The sequence below is a fragment of the Podarcis melisellensis genome (assembly GCF_964234715.1).
Source record: "Podarcis melisellensis genome assembly, chromosome: 6".
NCBI lineage: Eukaryota > Metazoa > Chordata > Lepidosauria > Squamata > Lacertidae > Podarcis > Podarcis melisellensis.
Genome location: NC_138538.1, coordinates 93,466,832 through 93,484,926, shown reverse-complemented (window position 1 = coordinate 93,484,926; position 18,095 = coordinate 93,466,832). Strand labels below are relative to the sequence as shown.

At 46.8% G+C, this 18,095-nt stretch overlaps 1 protein-coding gene across 3 annotated transcripts in view; it reads right to left on the bottom strand.

The window, feature by feature from the left end:
- Window positions 1–507: 507 nt before the first annotated feature.
- Window positions 508–18,095, bottom strand: part of LOC309371938 (ADAMTS-like protein 2) — a 40,710-nt gene continuing 23,122 nt past the window's right edge. For 2 of the 3 annotated variants that reach the window (XM_081915064.1, XM_081915066.1), the window contains exons 10-18: window positions 16,546–16,969; window positions 15,123–15,229; window positions 13,168–13,294; window positions 11,258–11,471; window positions 8,280–8,435; window positions 6,649–6,819; window positions 3,708–3,884; window positions 2,319–2,463; window positions 508–1,763 (exon numbers count right to left, since the gene is read on the bottom strand). In XM_081915064.1, coding sequence (XP_081771190.1) covers window positions 1,645–1,763; window positions 2,319–2,463; window positions 3,708–3,884; window positions 6,649–6,819; window positions 8,280–8,435; window positions 11,258–11,471; window positions 13,168–13,294; window positions 15,123–15,229; window positions 16,546–16,969 — 1,640 coding nt within the window. In that variant the 3' untranslated portion in view covers window positions 508–1,644. Of the gene's footprint in view, window positions 1,764–2,318; window positions 2,464–3,707; window positions 3,885–6,648; window positions 6,820–8,279; window positions 8,436–11,257; window positions 11,472–13,167; window positions 13,295–15,122; window positions 15,230–16,545; window positions 16,970–18,095 lie in introns of those variants that run through there. The other variant, XM_081915065.1, reaches the window with a different exon arrangement.

Genomic DNA, 18,095 nt, shown 5'->3' with positions numbered 1-18,095 from the left:
TGTACAAATTCCCACAAATCTTTGACAGGAGTGATGGATAGTGATAACTGAAAGGCAGAATGCACAGCCTCCGATCTGTGGGGTTGGGATGAATCAATGCTTGCAAAAAAGTGAGGTAGGGGATCCTTCCAAGTAATATTTTTCAAGAGGCCTCAAAGAGGGATATTAAGCTGCTTGTAGACGCCCTGCGTTCTCCCGATGACCTCTCCCAAGGTCACAGCTTCATCCTTGGAAGAGCCCATCTCAAAAGGCTCATCCTCATCAAGAAGCGTAGCTGCGCATGTCCTGTGCCTACCTTGGGTGCGAGATATGTCCCCATCATTCCAGGCCGAAATCCCACCCAGCAATTTCACAGAAACATTGGAGAGCTTCTCCCCTCCCCTCAAATTCCCAAGTCAGCCACCTCCCCATTCCTGCTACTTCTTGCCACAGAGGTGCAACTTCCATTGCACGGGCCCTTTTCCCATCTCCTCACATTGTGGAAGCACAAGTGTGTTTTTTCCCCCTCTCTCTTTATTGTAAAGTGATTTTAAAAAAGATTTTGTAGATTAATCACAGACAACTTGCTATATCTGTAGGATGGAACATTCAAAGCATCCCCCTTCTCTCTCTCCCCTTTTGTTTATCCATGCTGTGGCATAGCTTTCCTCCAAGCATATGTCTGCACATGAGATTCCTGTGTACCAAGTTCCAAGACTGACGCTGGGCAGAACACTTGATGCACCCTAACCAAAGAATGTTTTTGAGCAATGTTCTGCTTCTCCTGCCCTGTATGGGGTCCGCCTCTCGTCTCCATGAATTCCCAACTGCTATGCGCAACGCCAGAGGCATCGTATGGGTGGTATAGATGGATACTACGCAGCTTGCAGTTGTGCAGAATTGTTGCAATGGCACCGCTCCGAAAATCTCAGAGAGCACACGCTCCCGTTTTCCTTTCGGATTCATGAACTCTCCAGGTGGCCTTCAGCAAAGAACAAATTCATGAAGGAAAGTTCTATCGGGTGGTGCTAGCTACAACAGCTAAATTAAATGTCTCTGGAGACCCAGAGCAACAGCAAGAGGAAACCATCACGTCCGGTTGGTGAGCTTCCCAAAAGGAATCTGTTGCCCAATGTGAGAAGTAGAATGCTGGACTAGCTGGTTTGATCCAGCAGGGCTGTTCTTTACATTTGAATGACTGCAAATGCTCCTTGCAATCTGATGCACTACATAAATGCAAAGGCCTGGATTCACCTAGATGCCAATATCAGCAGGGGACTGCCTACAGGCTAAAGGAACAGGTAGCAGTAGCAGTTTATTAAGCCCCAGGTGTTCCACAATATGGGGGAGGTCAAGGATTTTAGCATTTCACGTAGCATGATAAAGCACCTGCGAGGGGCACTCTGAAGTCTGATAGTTAGATGTTGGTACTGTGGTTTCTAGAGACCTGATGTCTTTTTTTGAAAGGCCGTGTAAACAGGGTCCTTTTGACTGCTACATGAAAAAAAAAATACTTGCTAGCTGGCTAGGATGTTCTCTAGGGTTGTTGCAAGTCAGGAACCATGGCTTCCGGTCTAGAATGCAGATTTCAGTAAAGTCTTCTGGTGTTTAAGGACATTTTGCTCCTTGTTCTGGGCAGGGAAGTTACAACAGCCAGAGGTGGAATCAGGGCGACTTGCTCCTGCAAGATCTACAGCAAGCCTTCCTGTAGTACCAGTGTGAGCAGAGCTTCACTTTTAGGACCAGAACACAGTTAGCTGTCGTTTTGTCTTCACAGTCTTCATCTAAAGAGTGGAAATAGGACAACAGGCGTCAGTAAAAGAGTTGCTTGATCCCTCCCTGACCATCCCACACCGACTGAGCTAATTTATTTCCAATATGTGTCTGACTTCGAATTTATATGGGGACCGTAGTCTCCTTATCTCTGCAGTTCTTGGCCAACATGTACCCTTTATTCCATTCTCTTCCCTAGTTTTTGTCCTCCTCCTCCAATCCTTTCCTCTGGCCTTCCCTTCTGCTCATTTGTCAAGACCACCCTTCCACAAATCCTGCCATCCTGGACCCAATGTTTCACCACCGCCCCATTCTTTTCCATGCACCTGCCTGCCCCCCCTCTCTCTCTCTCAGAGCTAAACCGGTCCTCCAATGGCAACCACAGACCCTCCTGCTCGCATCACCCTTCTGTGACATCACAGCCGGTCAGTCAATCATTAGCAGAGCCAGTCAACGTTGCTGTTCTGCTTCTCTACCGCACAACCCCCACGTGCATTACAAAGCAAAAATAGCTGTGACCCTTCTCTCTCTCCAGCCGGAGCCTGAAAGGAAATTGTCCCCCTTACCTGGGGCATCTGTGGGACACAACTGGAGCTGGCATGTCTGCTTGGCTTCAGGCTTGGTAGCTGACTCACAGCCTTGCCCCAGGACCTCTCCTTGGTAGCATTTCACCTCACGAAAACGCAGGCCTGTGCCACAGGTCTTGCTGCACTACGGGAGGCAGAGGGGGTCGGGGGTTTAAAATCAAGATAACTAAATGTTCCCCAGTGGTGGGAAAGGGGGATACGGACTGCAACGTTTATAGCAACAGAGGCGTCCTGTCAAAAGGGATCCCCGGAGGCTGTCCTGAAATGATAGAAAGCTCTTGCCCTAAAGGGACTTGCTCTCTCGGCTGAATTTTGCAGAGTTGGCCTAAGCTGGCAAAGGGCTGCTGTGGCAAAGCAGCACTGTGAAACGTAATTTAATATTTTAATATTTGGAGCAGGGGTTCAGCGTGCACAGAAGCCAGGGTGGTTTGCATGTGGGCCTGATCAAATCAAATCTGATTGTGGCCGAGGAATGACTCTAGCCCAGGGGTAGGCAACCTAAGGGCCATGGGCTGGATGCGGCCCAATTGCCTTCTAAATCCAGCCTGTGGACAGTCTGGGAATCAGCGTGTTTTTACATGAGTAGAAGAAGAGTTTGGATTTGATATCCCGCCTTTCACTCCCCTTCAGGAGTCTCAAAGCGGCTAACATGGTCCTTTCCCTTCCTCCCCCACAAGAAACACTCTGTGAGGTGAGTGGGGCTGAGAGACTTCAAAGAAGTGTGACTGGCCCAAGGTCACCCAGCAGCTGCATGTGGAGGAGCGGAGATGCGAACTCGGTTCCCCAGATTACGAGACTACCGCTCTTAACCACTACACCACACTGGCTCTCACCAGTGTGTCCTTTTATTTAATGTGTCCTTTTAATTTAATTTAATTTAAATTTAATTTAATTATAGAATGTGTTCTTTTATTTAAAATGCATCTCTGGGTTGTTTGTGGGGCCTGCCTGGTGTTTTTACATGAATAGAATGTGTGCTTTTATTTAAAATGCTTCTCTGGGTTATTTGTGGGGCATAGGAATTCATTCATTTAAATATATATATATATAGTCCGGTCCACCACATGGTCTGAGGGACGGTGGACCGGCCCACAGGTGAAAAAGGTTGCTGACCCCTGCTCTAGCCCCCTGCTTAAGGGTGCTCCTGTTGGTGATCTGTCAAGGCTGGGTGATGAACAGGATGAGGACCCGCACAGGTGTGTGTAGTTCCTCATCTACTGAGTGGATGAGACCCATAGTGCGTCCATCAGTTAAGAAGGCAGTTTCTGCAGGGCCTGTAGAGGGAAGTGAAGAGCAGATGGGGCTCATCTACCCTCTTTTCATCCCTATCTTAAGCCCCACTACAGAACTACCCCCCCCTTCCTCTACCTGGGACCAAGAGGTGGAGAACCAGGTGGAGCAGGGTCTCTTGAAGCAGGACGCCTGAACTTCTGGCTTGGGAAGAGCGTCGCAGCGCTTCTCGGGGTACTCCTTGTACAGTCCATTTTCCAGCCCCACACACAGCACTGTCCGCATCTTGACCCCTCGGCCACATGTCGCATTGCACTGGAAGGGAAGAACAGGGGTTTCATTCAGTGGTCAGCATGTTGAATGTTGCATGAGAATGTTGCATGGGGTGGCAAGAATATTAATGGCCCAAAAATGGAAACAAGAGGAACTACCGACCATTGAAGAGTGGAGAATGAAACTTATGGATTACGCAGAATTGGACAAAATGACTGGGGAAATTAGATACCAAAGGGATCACAAGTTCATCGAGGACTGGGGAAAGTTCACGGATTATCTGAAAAACATATGTGATGAACAGACAACGCTAGAGGCTTTGTGATAGTTAAAGGTGTATTGTAAAAAAGAAATAGAGATGAAAGGATAATATTAATTGGCAATATTATATATAGAAAATGTGTAAAGATAGAAACTATGGATGATTGGTGGAGGAGCTGGTGGACGTACAAAAACTGGAAATTTGAGAACATGGTTATGTTGATCAATTTGTAAAGGAAAAATTTAATAAAAACTTATTATAAAAAAAGAGAGAATGTTGCATGGGGTTATGCTGGGCAGTTGCCCCGTGGAATTGCCCCTCCTGCTTCTGACAGATGCCAGTTACCAGCTCAAGATGTGCTCTGGCGAGGCAGGTGTTGGAAGGAAGGCAAAGGTACAGTTGCTTCTTTTAAATCTTACACATAGCAAAAGTTAACTTTTATTGATTCGAGACTCAATCTATTCCCATTTTCATTATGTCTACCCTTACTGCAAGGGTGCAAGTTATTTTATTTTCATTATAAAATTTCCAATCCACTCAGTAAATATTTTTTTAATAATGATTTTCATCAAATCTTCCAAGTTATTACACAACTCCAATCATATATATAGGGGTGCTTTTCATTGCACATTTTCTTTTTGACTTCCCATCCCACCTTTGTTGATGTTTTTGTTTTTATTCCCCCTTAATAGCTGTACCCCACCAAGGACTCAGCTACACTGGAAAAGGAAAAAACACTTTGTGTGTGTTGTTTGTGCAGGCTAACACTGTGACGCCAGAGGGCGCTGTGGAATTTCTTTTTTGCCAACCCGATTTCTCATGCAAATTTTGCAAAGCATTTAACCGAAACACTTCTTAGATGTGTCCAGATCCATTCTCGGTAAACTGGAGGTAATGTAGTTTTCCTTTCTGTTTTGTTTACTTTTTTCATAGTTATACCTCTTTCTTCACTAAAAGGAAAAAAGGAGCCAGTTATCTTAAGAAACATGAAATATAAGCAGCAGTCTCTCTCAGCAAGCCAATGGGCTGGTGGGGAGGGGAGGGGGGAGGAGAGAGGATGGCAAAAGGGGAGAAATTAAAGCACATCTAATACATATTTGGACACGGGTGGCACTGTGAGTTAAACCACAGAGCCTAGGATTTGCCAATTAGAAGGTCGGTGGTTCGAATCCCCGCCACGGGGTGAGCTCCCATTGCTCGGTCCCAGCTCCTGCCAACCTAGCAGTTCGAAAGCACATCAAAGTGCAAGTAGATAAATAGGTACCACTCCGGCGGGAAGGTAAACGGCGTTTCCGTGCGCTGCTCTGGTTCGCCAGAAGCAGCTTAGTCATGCTGGCCACTTGACCCGAAAGCTGTACGCTGGCTCCCTCGGCCAATAAAGCGAGATGAGCGCCGCAACCCCAGAGTCGGCCACGACTGGACCTAATGGTCAGGGATCCCCTTTACCTTTTTAATACATATTTAAAGCACATGACATCCCTCAAAGAATCCTGGGAACTTTAGTTTCCACCTCACAGAGATACAATCCCCAGCACCCTTAACAAACCACAGTTCCCAGGATTCTTTGGGGGACGTAATGTCCTTAAAATGTGTGTTGGATGTGCTTTAAATTTAAGGTGTGGCTCTGCCCAGAAAGAAATCCCATGGCTCCCTGTCATCTGCTTATAAAAGGGTAGTTTATTTTTAAGGTTGCTATTTCTCCCCCTAAATTTTATTTTGTAGTGTGTCATTTTATGCAAGCTGCCTTGTGTCCTTTTATAGAAATTGGGGGGTGGGGGTTATAACAGAAACAATGAACCCACTGCTTTGACACCTCTGATACCCTACCAAGAGAAAGCTCAAGGCAGATGAAGTTGATGGACTACATGGAACTGGCAGAAATGACTGGCAGAATCCGAGACCAGGGAGAAGAGTTGGTGGAGGAAGATTGGAAGAAATTTAAAGATTATTTACAGAAACACTGTAAAATTAATGAATGTCAGAAGGATGCTGGAATGAAGTTATATGGCTTTAGCAGAAATGTTATAAAGAATTAAGTAAAAATAGATTGTTAATGGGCCAAAGGGGAAAAAAGTAAGGTTAGATTGTGTTAAGATAAATTATAGGACAAAAATTGAGAAAGATGGGAAGGATTTGCTGAAATAGCTAACTGAACTAGAACACAAAAAAGGGAGGTGTGAGGAGGTCGTTGAAACAAGTAAATGAAAGATAAGATATGGAAATTTTGGATGTGTTTTTAATTGTTTTTGCTTTCTGTTTCTGTTTTGTCAAGATAAGTAGTGTTTTGTGTTTTTCATGTATTGTATTGTATTGTATTGTTTTGCTTTGTTTAACTTTTTTTCTTCTTTTTGTAATCTTTAAACTCTTAATAAATATTACTTTAAAAAAAAAGAGAGAAAGCTCAAGGGAGATCAGAAGCAGAAGGCTATGGCAAAGCACAGAACGGAGTTAATAGTTAGTCAAGAAACACACCCAGCAGTAGGCAAACCACTGTTGGCAAGAGCATCCTGTTCGTATGGAGGGCGTGACCAAGCACGGACTCACCTGGTCCCATTCCTGTTTAACCCAATGCGCAGGGCAGTTCTTATCTCCACAGGGATAGATGGCTAGAGGCTTGGTGTTGGGGTTGCACAGGGAGTCGGAGATGACCTTCCCCTCCAAATTGCGACACGTGACAAAGCGGCTCATTCGTCCCTCGCCACACAAACCTGAGCACTTGGAGAAACAAAGAGGCCTTTCAAGGTAACAGCGGCTGAGCATCAGTCTCTAATCAGGAAGGCGTTGGGGACATCTGTAAGACTTTGGACACATTTATGGTACGGGTGTATTCCATGCAGCCACAAGTAAAATGACCGGGATGCAGAAATTGACGCCTTCTTTTTTTTTTTTAAAAAAAGTACCTAACTAAAGTTACCAGATGTCCCCGTTTCCCAGGGACAGTCCCCGGGTTTACAAATCAGACCCCATTCAAAATCTATTGAAGTTGAAAAGTGTCCCCGGATTAATTGGAAAAAAATCTGGTAACCTTAACCTAGACCTCACAATTGCAGAATAATTTCTAAAAATATGCATGCAGGGTCTGATCCAGGTACAGGACTCCCAGGCTATTACATGAGCACTGTTCCACAGCATTTGATATTTTCATTTACATACATCCATTCAAAATAAGATGGGTTTATGAAGCAATTCTATATCCTCCCATCATGCTGACGAAGAATTCTACAGAACAGTAGTCAATATCCGGAATCACTGTTCAGTGTTGGGCATCATATTTGCTGTATACACAAAGCTTCACAGCTTGTCTTTCATCGTACAAAGTTTGGTACCTCGCTTCATTTAAAGATTTTCAGAGACTTTGAGACTAAAGATTTCATTTTGTACTGGTTTGAAGGAATTCTATAAAGATTGTCTGTTGCATATTGTCAGGGAACTGCCATTGGAGCCAGAGGCGGAGGGAAGGCTCCAGAGCGATGCCGGAGAGGGTCCCAGCAGGGAGAGAGGCAGCCCATCTGCTGGGGAAGGAAATCAGCGTAACACCAGGGGTGAAGGGGGGCAGATGGGGGAATCGGAGAGAAGGCTCCAGGACTCTTCACCGGAGACCAGTGGGGAGAGTAGGAGGAGACTTGGCGTCAAAGAACTTCTTTGCTGGAAGAAGTTCAAGAAACGCCCACTGACGGATTCTGCCAGCGACTGAGACAGCCACAAAGTGAAAGGCTGTCCAGACAGAAAGGGTTCACCCAGGTAACCTAGCCAGGAGTGGCGGCAACTTACGCACCAGCAACCCCTATAACCATTACACATATGTACATGGTCATCGTGTTGCCTAGACATTGCTGACGAAGCTTCCCAAAAAGACCGTTGTTGTGCTTCTGCCAACCTTGCCCAAAAACATATACAGAAAAAAGCTGAAAGCATACTCTCATTCCAGGGAGGCAGCAAGTCTGACTGGGAACTGAGTTTGTGACACGCTGGGATCCTTTGCCAGCCTATTTTCTTGGTTATGCAAGCATGCAGCAAAGAGACAGGAACTGGTATGAGTCGCCGGCTGCCCACCTCAAAACCCACAGGCTCCCCACGGATGACAGACCTGTCACCTCCATGCCCTCTTAATCCGAGATCCTCTAAGATGGGGAGGGGAGAGGAGGAGAAAATAGAAAGAATGTTCTGTGACTCACCGGCCCCCAGTCAGAGGCAGCCCAATGCCAGTCGCAGGGGGGGCCGGAGCATTCCCGCTCACCGACAGGCCTCAATGACTCACTGCACAGATTGGGCTCTACAGAGCAGCGCACCTCCCTCTTCATCGTCCCTGGGCCACCGCATCGAGCAGAACACTATAAAGATGGGAACAGGGTGATATGGGACAGGGGAAATGAAAAACAGCGTCAAAGATGCAAGCCCCAAGGAGGCAATTCTTCTTCTGTGGACAAGCTTGTTCCTTCATAAACAGTATGGGATCACCCTTTCCACTCAGGAAAGAGACCTAATATTCCCAAAGTGATTAATATCGCAAACAATTTATGTCAGCTCAAGGTCAACATGCATGCCTTCCTAACAGAGCCATCTGCCCCAGGCAGAAGAATTTAAGTACGGTTTTAAAAAGCAAATGGTAACTAATTTATTCACAGTATAGTTTATTATGGGGAGGGGAGGTTGGGGGGCGGTTTTGCCTCAGATGTTGAAATAATAATAACAATATTAAATAATAATAACTATTATTATTATTATTATTATTATTATTATTATTATTGTTTCTACCACACCCATCTGGCTGGGTTTCCCCAGCCACTCTGGGCGGCTTCCAAGAGGAGGTTAAAAATACATTAAAACATCATTCTAGTTACAGGTAGGTAGCTGTGCTGCAGGCACACAAAAGCTCATACCAATAACAAACTTAGTTGGTCGACGCAGGTGGCGCTGTGGGTTAAAGCCTCAGCGCCTAGGACTTGCCGATCAAAAGGTCGGCGGTTCGAATCCCTGCGGCGGGGTGCGCTCCCGCTGCTCAGTCCCAGCGCCTGCCAACCTAGCAGTTCGAAAGCACCTCCGGGTGCAAGTAGATAAATAGGGACCGCTTACCAGCGGGAAGGTAAACGGCGTTTCCGTGTGCGGCTCTGGCTCGCCAGAGCAGCGATGTCACGCTGGCCACGTGACCCGGAAGTGTCTCCGGACAGCGCTGGCCCCTGGCCTCTTAAGTGAGATGGGCGCACAACCCCAGAGTCTGTCAAGACTGGCCCGTACGGGCAGGGGTACCTTTACCTTTTTAAGGTGCTACTTGAAGGATTTTTTAAATTTTATTAAAACATCAGTCATTAAAAACTTCCCTAAACAGGGTTGCCTTCAGATATCAGATAGTTGTTTATCTAAACAACTAATGTCTAAATGTCAGATAGTTGTTTATTTCTTTGACATCTGATGGGAGGGTGTTCCACAGGGCGGGTGCCACTACCGAGAAGGCCCTCTGCCTGGTTCCCTGTAACTTCACTTCTCACAGTGAGCCTTGGAGCTAGGTCAGAGCCCAATACATAAACACAGTGGTACCTCTAGGTACGAACTTAATTTGTTCCGAAGGTCCGTTCTTAACCTGAAACTGTTCTTAACAAGAGGTGTGCTTTTGCTAATGGGGCCTCTTAATGTTACTGCGCCGCTGGCACACGATTTCCGTTCTCATCCTAGGGCAAATTTCTCAACTTGAGGTAACTCTTCCAGGTTAGCCGAGTTTGTAACCTGAAGCGTTTGTAACCTGAGGTGTTTGTAACTCTGTAATAGTTGCTGTGTACCACTGTACCACTGTAATAGTTGTTGTGTAGACTAAGATATCTCGGTTCTAGCAACTGCCCACCCACCCCTGGCAGGAGTATACTGGAAATTATGGTCTAGATTTCAAATTACTCAGAAAAAGCAGAAAGGGCTGAACATGTCTTTCTTTTATTCCTTAGATGGGGAGGGGGCAGTTAATACAGGTGGATGACACGGCAGTAGACTAAACATGCTTTCCCTTGGCTTTCTGAATACAGTGGTACCTCAGGTTACGTACTTAATTCGTTCCAGAGGTCTGTTCTTAACCTGAGGTACCACTTTAGCTAATGGGGCCTCCCGCTGCCGCTGCACGATTTCTGTTCTCATCCTGAAGCAAGGTTCTTAACCCTAGGTACTGTTTCTAGGTTAGCGGAGTCTGTAACCTGAAGCATCTGTAACCTGAAGCATATGTAACCCGAGGTACCACTGTACTTGTGCTAAGCTAATGACTTGCAGCGTTGAATTGTGGAGCCACTGAGCGCTCATTCCAAGTGAAATGGGACATTAGGTTATTACCACCACTGATTTATTAATTGTTTGCTATGCATTGATGTACAAGGAGCAGTCCCGGGGTGGGGAAATATAGAAAAGGTGCCATAAGGGGCTGTGAACGTGGTTGAACGAGAAGCAGAAATGCATGGAGTGCTCTTTCCTGGGAGTTTGTGCTGTTGGGCAACGAAATTTACTGACGGAAATAAAAATAAATGAAAACAGATAACACCAGTTTGATCCTCACACTTGAGCCCACCCCAATTCAAATGATAATAATATGCTAAGGCTGCTATCTTCCTTAAAACGGATTTCATGCCCATGATTCTATTGCGTAAGATGAAGGTAAAAGTAAAGGTAAAGGGACCCCTGGCCATTAGGTCCAGTCGTGGCCGACTCTGGGTTTGCGGCGCTCATCTCGCTTTATTGGCCGAGAGAGCTGGCATACAGCTTCTGGGTCATGTGGCCAGCATGACTAAGCTGCTTCTGGCGAACCAGAGCAGCGCACGGAAACACGGTTTAGCTTCCCGCCAGAGTGGTACCTATTTATCTACTTGCACTTTGCCGTGCTTTCGAACTGCTAGGTGGGCAGGAGTAGGGACCGAGTAACGGGAGCTCACCCTGTTGCGGGGATTCGAACTGCCAACCTTCTGATCGGCGAGTCCTAGGCTCTGTGGTTTAACCCACAGCGCCACCCGCATCCCTTAAGATGAAGGTAATCAGGGTTAAAACATCACAATTCCCTTCTTTTGCTCCCCAAGTCCCTAAAAAGGACCTTTGTCTCTGCTCTTGCAGAGAGGCTCGCTTAGCTATTTCCCCCGGCCCATGCTGTAAACCTTTTTTTTGCTGCACTTGCCAAGGAACCACATACCTCAGACCACTCTGACAGCTCCCACTGTGGTCCACAAGCTTTGTTCTTGCAAGATTTCCGCTCCATGGGCCTGACTAGCCCTGCCGACTCGCACATGTCGTCGTAAACAGAGCTGTCAAAGCCCGGAGCCAGCATCTTCCAGCAGCGCACCGTTCGGTACTGATAGCCTTCGCTGCAGGTCCTGGAACACTCGCTCCACCGGCTGGTCTCCCACCTCCATGCAGGCATCAATGGCGAGAGAGAAGAGAGAGCAGCCATGGCTTAGTCTGAGAGAACTTGGAAGGTCAGAGCAGCAGAATTACCCGAGTCAAGAAAACAGAAGAACCTTCCAAGCTTCCAAACTACATAAGGCTCTATAACAGGGGTCAGCAAGGCTTACCGGGGAAGGGCCGGATCACTCCCGCAGAGATCCTCCGTGGGCCGGACTGGCGCAGCGTGACACCGGAAATCGTGTCAGCACGTCTCCGGCGCCGGAAATCGCTTCTGCACATGCCCAGATGCCGGAAACCATGCCTGCACAGAAGCAATTTCCAGAGCCACGGAAGAGAGCCCCCGTGCCATGCTGCGCCAATTTAGTGCAGCGCACGGAGACTCACCGAGCAGGCAGCTCAATTCGGGGGCAGCTAGGGGGCCGGTTAAACAGCCCCAATGGGCCGCTTCTGGCCCATGGGCCTTAGGTTGCCAACCCCTGATTTATAACCACACAAGAGTGAACTGCATTTCCCACTAAAAATATCAACTCTGCAATTCATTATACAGTGGTGCCTTGAGATGCGAACGGGATCCATTCCGGAGCCCCATTCGCATCCTGAATAGAACATAAGATGCGACTGCGCGTCTGCGCATGCGTGGGTCACGTTTTGCCACTTCCGCGCATGCGCGTGACGTCATTTTAAGCGTCTGTGCATAAGTGAGTGACGAAACCCGGAAGTAACGCGCTCCGTTACTTCCGGGTTGCCACGGAGCGTAACTTGAAAATGCTCAACCTGAAGCACATTCAACCCAAGGTATGACTGTATATAATTTCCCAGTAAGCTTTAACCTTACTGCAAGACCAACACATATGATAAAAAGAACCTTCTTTTTACATAATGAATTGAAAAGGAATATGGATGAAAACGAATTCAAAATAACTTTGTTGTTTTTTTTAAAAAAAACCAGAAGCTTTTCTTTTGGGAATTATAGGGGCAGAACTATGTAAATTGTATAGAAATTTATTTATGGATGCTACTACAGCAGCAAGAATGCTACTCGCCCCAAAATGGAAAGAAACAGAAGTTCCAGCAAAGGAAGAATGGAGACAAAAACTTACGGAATATGCAGAAATGACAAAACTTACCGGAAGAACAAGAAAATCAATATAACAAACTTTTTATAAAAGAATGTAAATGGTTTATTGAATATTTACAGATAAATTTCAAACAGATAAAAGCATTGGCAGGATTATTGCAATAACCTGCAGTTTTGTAAGAGTATATATTTAAAGTAGATAATCAAATGAATTTGGATATGCAGAAGATATTAAAAAATAAATTTAAGGAACTGCAGAAAGAGGGGGAAGGAAGTCAAGCTTAGAAATTTTAAATTGATTGTAAAACTAATAAAATGTATAAACTTGAAAAGTATAAATAAAAAATTTATATATATATAAACTCTGCAAGCTGATTTTGGTTTACAAATTAAGTAAACAACCACAAAGCAGACACGTTATAATAAGTCCTGCAGTTGTTTATAATTTCCCCAGCATTTTGCAAATGTAAAGTTTTTGCATTTGGTAAAGAAAGACAGAAGAACATTACAGTTAACCACCTTCCATCAACCTCAAACTATAGATTTCATATTCTGGTTCAGGATTAAGATTGCACACCTACAATCCCACCCCAGTCTGGGAACTGGCTCCTTTCACTCACCTAGGCTGGCAGTCTCTGCCTGTGCAAAACTCATGGGTGGGCTCAGGGCGCGTCAGGGCGTCACAATATGCTTCTTCCACTTCCACGCCATCATAGCGGACGCACATGGCGTAGGAGCTGCTGATCCCTGGGTGGACAACCAAAAGTGTTTCTTTTTAGTCCCTGTTCGTTAAATGGCCCCTAGCAGCTTCCCTGACGGCTGCTAAGCAGCCTAAGCGACTGATATTTTCCCACTGCTGCAACCAGCACTTTTCCAGATCTCATCTGATGGGAGAAGATGGCCTTGCCTCCACAGGAAGACCAGCATCCTGTCCCCACAATGCCCATCTTTCCAAAGGGACTTTGTAGACCTCTGTTTTCCAGAGAAGATCCAGAAACATGGGAGGGCAAGCTACTCGTGTTTCCTTTCTCATCTCTTCCTTGAAAGACATGAAGCATAGCTGTCAATTTACAGATTTGAAAATGAGGGACTCGCAGCCTCGAAAATAAGGGTTCAGCAGCCAAAATAAGGGATTTTCCAAGCACAGGTATGTTCAACTTTTGAGCCCCTCCGAGACAAAGGCAGAAAGCCCAGCCAGCAGCCAAACGAAGCCTCAAGTGGTGGTTCCCACAGCGCAGCAACCCGGCAAAGGGGGTACAGCAAGGGAAACCACCATCACCTCTCCGCTGGGAAGCGCTGAGCAAAGGCGAGTCCCCAGGCAATGCGGCTGATTTGATCGGCACAAGGTATGCAAGCTCCACCCCCCAGTCATTCTTAGACTCCTTATTGGGTGAGCAACGCAGCCAAGCAACACAGTTGGAGCCTCCCTCCTCCCTGGCTGGCAGGGAGGGAGGGAGGGAGAGGAGCTGCTTCCTTTGAAACCTGGGAAATTTAAGGGACATCCTCAATAAGGGACAGCAGTGGGACACAGCGCTGGGATAAGGGACTTTCCCACCAAATAAGGGACAGTTGACAGCTTTGACATGAAGAGGCTCTGAGCAGCAGAGCTGGACAGCATCTTAAAGCTGCACAGTTAATGCTGGGATATGAATGAAGAATCAAGGCTGTGCAATGAACAATTGTGTCATTAAATTTAATTCGTATCAATTAATTTAAAAATACGATAGTTTATTGCCTATGTGCATTGTGGCGGGTTAAATGCTCCAGGGCAGCTAGAGAACAAACCTGCTAAAAACTCATTGTGCCATATGGATACACAGAGTGGCTTAGAACGGGAAAGGACTGCAGGTCACATTTAGGAAGGTCCAAGTTCAGCTCCCACCAACCCCAGGGACTGGGCAGCAGGGAGGTCCAGCTCCAAGGGCCTTCTGGCGGTTCCCTCACTGCGAGAAGCAAAGCTACAGGGAACCAGGCAGAGGGCCTTCTCGGTAGTGGCGCCCGCCCTGTGGAACGCCCTCCCACCAGATGTCAAAGAGATAAACAACTACCTGACATTTAGAAGATATCTGAAGGCAACCCTGTTCAGGAAATTTTTAATGTGTGACATTTTCATGTATTTTTAATCTTTGTTGGAAGCTACCCAGAGTGGCTGGGGAAACCCAGCCAGATGGGCGGGGTACAAATAATAAATTATTATTATTATTATTATTATTATTATTATTAGGCAGCACTGCCTGTCCATGCAAGCAACAGTAGACTAAATGGACCAACTGGCTGTGCTAGGAAGGGCTGATGGGAATTGTAGTCCAAGACAGCTGGAGAGGCACCAACTTTTGAGGGGCCGCTCCATGCAGAATTTGTGGTTGAAGAGTTAAGGATGCAGAGGCAAAGTAAACAGCCAACGGATACCTGAATGAACAGCAGGTGCATTCCTGTCAACCTACAATACCAGACTTTCAGGCTTATTTCTAGAAAAGATCTCTCTGGGTGTATGAAAACGAGGCACATTCAAGCAAAAGGTTGGGTCCCTCGCGAGAATTGCTCTCGAAAACCACCACCTTCGCAGCAAAGCTACCTGAGGTGCACGTCGAACTGCAAGGGGCGTAGGCCGACACCTTCCAGCGATACATATCAGCCAGGCTGATGTCGTCGTGGCCGAGGGGATTCAGCTCAAAGTCGTTGCTGTAGGGAAAAAGGAGCTTGCATGAACTCACGGGTGGATGGTCTACTCTGGGAAGGAAAGGCCATCCTTTCTGGGATTCTGAGGGGACTAGGAAAGGAGCCAGGTGTGAATGCAGTCGTTGCTCCCCCAGAGTCTGGCGCATACCAAATCTGACGCATTTCAAAACTCAGGCGCCGGTGGCCTGTCAAGGATGCCATTCTTTAGGCCAATAGAGTGGTACCTCGGGTTACGTATGCTTCAGGTTACATACACTTCAGGTTACAGACTCCGCTAACCCAGAAATAGTGCTTCAGGTTAAGAACTTTGCTTCAGGATGAGAACAGAAATCGTGCTCCGGCGGCGCGGCAGCAGCAGGAGGCCCCATTAGCTAAAGTGGTGCTTCAGGTTAAGAACAGTTTCAGGTTAAGTACGGACCTCCAGAACGAATTAAGTACTTAACCCGAGGTACCACTGTAATTCCCAAAGAATGCACTCAGACAACTTAGCATGCCACAAGGAAGGCATAAATTAAGAAGATGAAGAGGAGTTTGGATTTGATATCCCACTTTATCACTACCCTAAGGAGTCTCAAAGCGGCTAACAATCTCCTTTCCCTTTCTCCCCCACAACAAACACTCTGTGAGGTGAGTGGGGCTGAGAGACGTCAGAGAAGTGTGACCAGCCCAAGGTCACCCAGCAGCTGCAGGTGGAGGAGCGGAGACGCGAACCCGGTTCACCAGATTACGAGTCCACTGCGTAAGCAGGGGAAAGCTTCAGTAAAGGCCAGCATGACTAAGCCCCTTCTGGCGAACCATGGAAACACCGTTTACCTTCCCGCCAGAGTGGTACCTATTTATCTACTTGCACTTTGACGTGCTTTCGAACTGCTAGGATGGCAGGAGCCGGGACCGAGCAATGGGAGCTCACCCCGTCGCGGGGATTCGAACCGCTGACCTTCTGATAGGCAAGCCCTAGGCTCTGTGGTTTAACCCACAGTGCCACCCGCGTCCCGAAAGCTTCAGTGCGGCCTCACAAAAGAGGCTGCCCACTGCGCCCCTAGGTGGGTCCCTGCTCTTGCTTTGCGGTCTTCCCATCGGTCTTCACTGTGACCCACAGAACTATTGTTGATGGGTGGGTAGCACATCTGAATCCTGGGGTTTGGAGTAAGACCGAAGACAACATGCTGGTGTGTTTGTCAGCCATTCAGATGGCGAGGCTGAGAGGAAACCAGCCTCCCCACATGGAGGAGGTGCTCTGCTGGGAGTTCACATGACATCTATCTTCCCCCTAAGAGGACATTTGGTCCTTTGCTCCAGGAAACGTTCGTTCTACTTGCCTTTCAGTGCCAGGAGCCTGAAGAGGTTCTGACAGGAGTTTGGTCCCCAAACCGGCCTGAACGCTGGTGCTGGAACTAGGCTTGGACGGCATCGCCACGACCGTATCGTTCGCTGCGCCGTCCACCGCATGCGCTTCCGCATTCGCATCCTCCAGAAAGTTCTTTTTTGCCGGTGGCTTGTGCAGCCCTTCGGACCACTCGACCAAAGGTTCGCCCCAAAAGCCCACCGTCGAGTTCTTCCTCCCCAGCTTGATCGCTAGGTAATGCAATTCCCTGCAAAAAGCGGCGTTCTGAGGGTCCTGCAGACACAGTTTCCTGAAGAGACGTAGCCTGGATGGCCCCATCCTGCTGGCCTCCTGGAGCTCAGGCCTCGCTGCACCGTGGGGAATCGCTGTGCTGATTGTGAGGTGATTGAGTCTGAGGGCTTAAAGAAAACACAGGATAGCAGCCATCCAGTTTAAGGCATTTGTTCCTCAAGGGACATGGGACAAAATTCGTTTCCCCTGTTATGCTCACAAGACAAATCTTCTGGTGTGATTTGCAATCTAGCATCTTAAACAGGACACACTCTCAGTGCTTAAAAAAAATGAGTTTCCAGTCCTCATAATTTCAGAGCTCTCACAACTACAAAATTTTAACGTTCAGGGTTTAGGGATGATTTCAGATTTTGGCAAGGAGGTGTGTGCGTATGGTTGCCATGTGTCCTCTTTTTCCAGGACACGTCCTCCTTTTCAGGACACATAAAACAAGTGTCATCCTAGCGATCCATAGTTAAAAGTTGGCAAATGTGTCCCCTCCCTTTTTTTGCTCTTCAAAATTCAGCAACCCTAAATCTCAAAGTTTGAATTTCCAAAAAAATTAAATTCTCATAATAGCTATTAGCTATTCTGGCTTTGCACATTATCCCTTACAGCCCTTCATCAAACCATAGTTGTCCCCTTACCTCAAGACTTATTATTATTATTATTATTATTATTATTATTATTATTATTATTATTATTAATTGAATTTCTATGCTGCCCTATACACAAAGGTCTCAGGGCAGTTCACAGAACAAAATCAAAATATAAAACCACAAAATAAATAATCAAAATAAAAACAACACCCCCCCCCAAAAAACCCACATTTTACAAGGGCATAGGATGTCAATCAAATCAACCAAAGGCCTGGTTAAAAAGGAATGTTTTTGCCTGGCACCTAAAGGTGTATAATGACGGCGCCAGGCAAACTTCCCTGGGGAGAGCATGCCACAGACGGGGAGCCACTGCAGAGAAGGCCCTGCTCTTGGGTTGCCACCCTCCAGACCTCTTGAGGAGGAGGCACATGAAGAAGGGCCTCAGAAGATGATCTCAGGGTCCGGGCAAGTTGGATTGGAAACCAAGCAAACCCACAACAATTATTTACTTCCTCCCAACCCCCCACAGAAGGCTCCGGATATATGGGTCAGGAATAAGGCATTACATAACTAAGAACAGCAATGCAAAAAAACCGTGGATTTTCAGTAGGCAGCATTGGGAGGACATGGCTACCCTGCCCCACCCCACCCCACC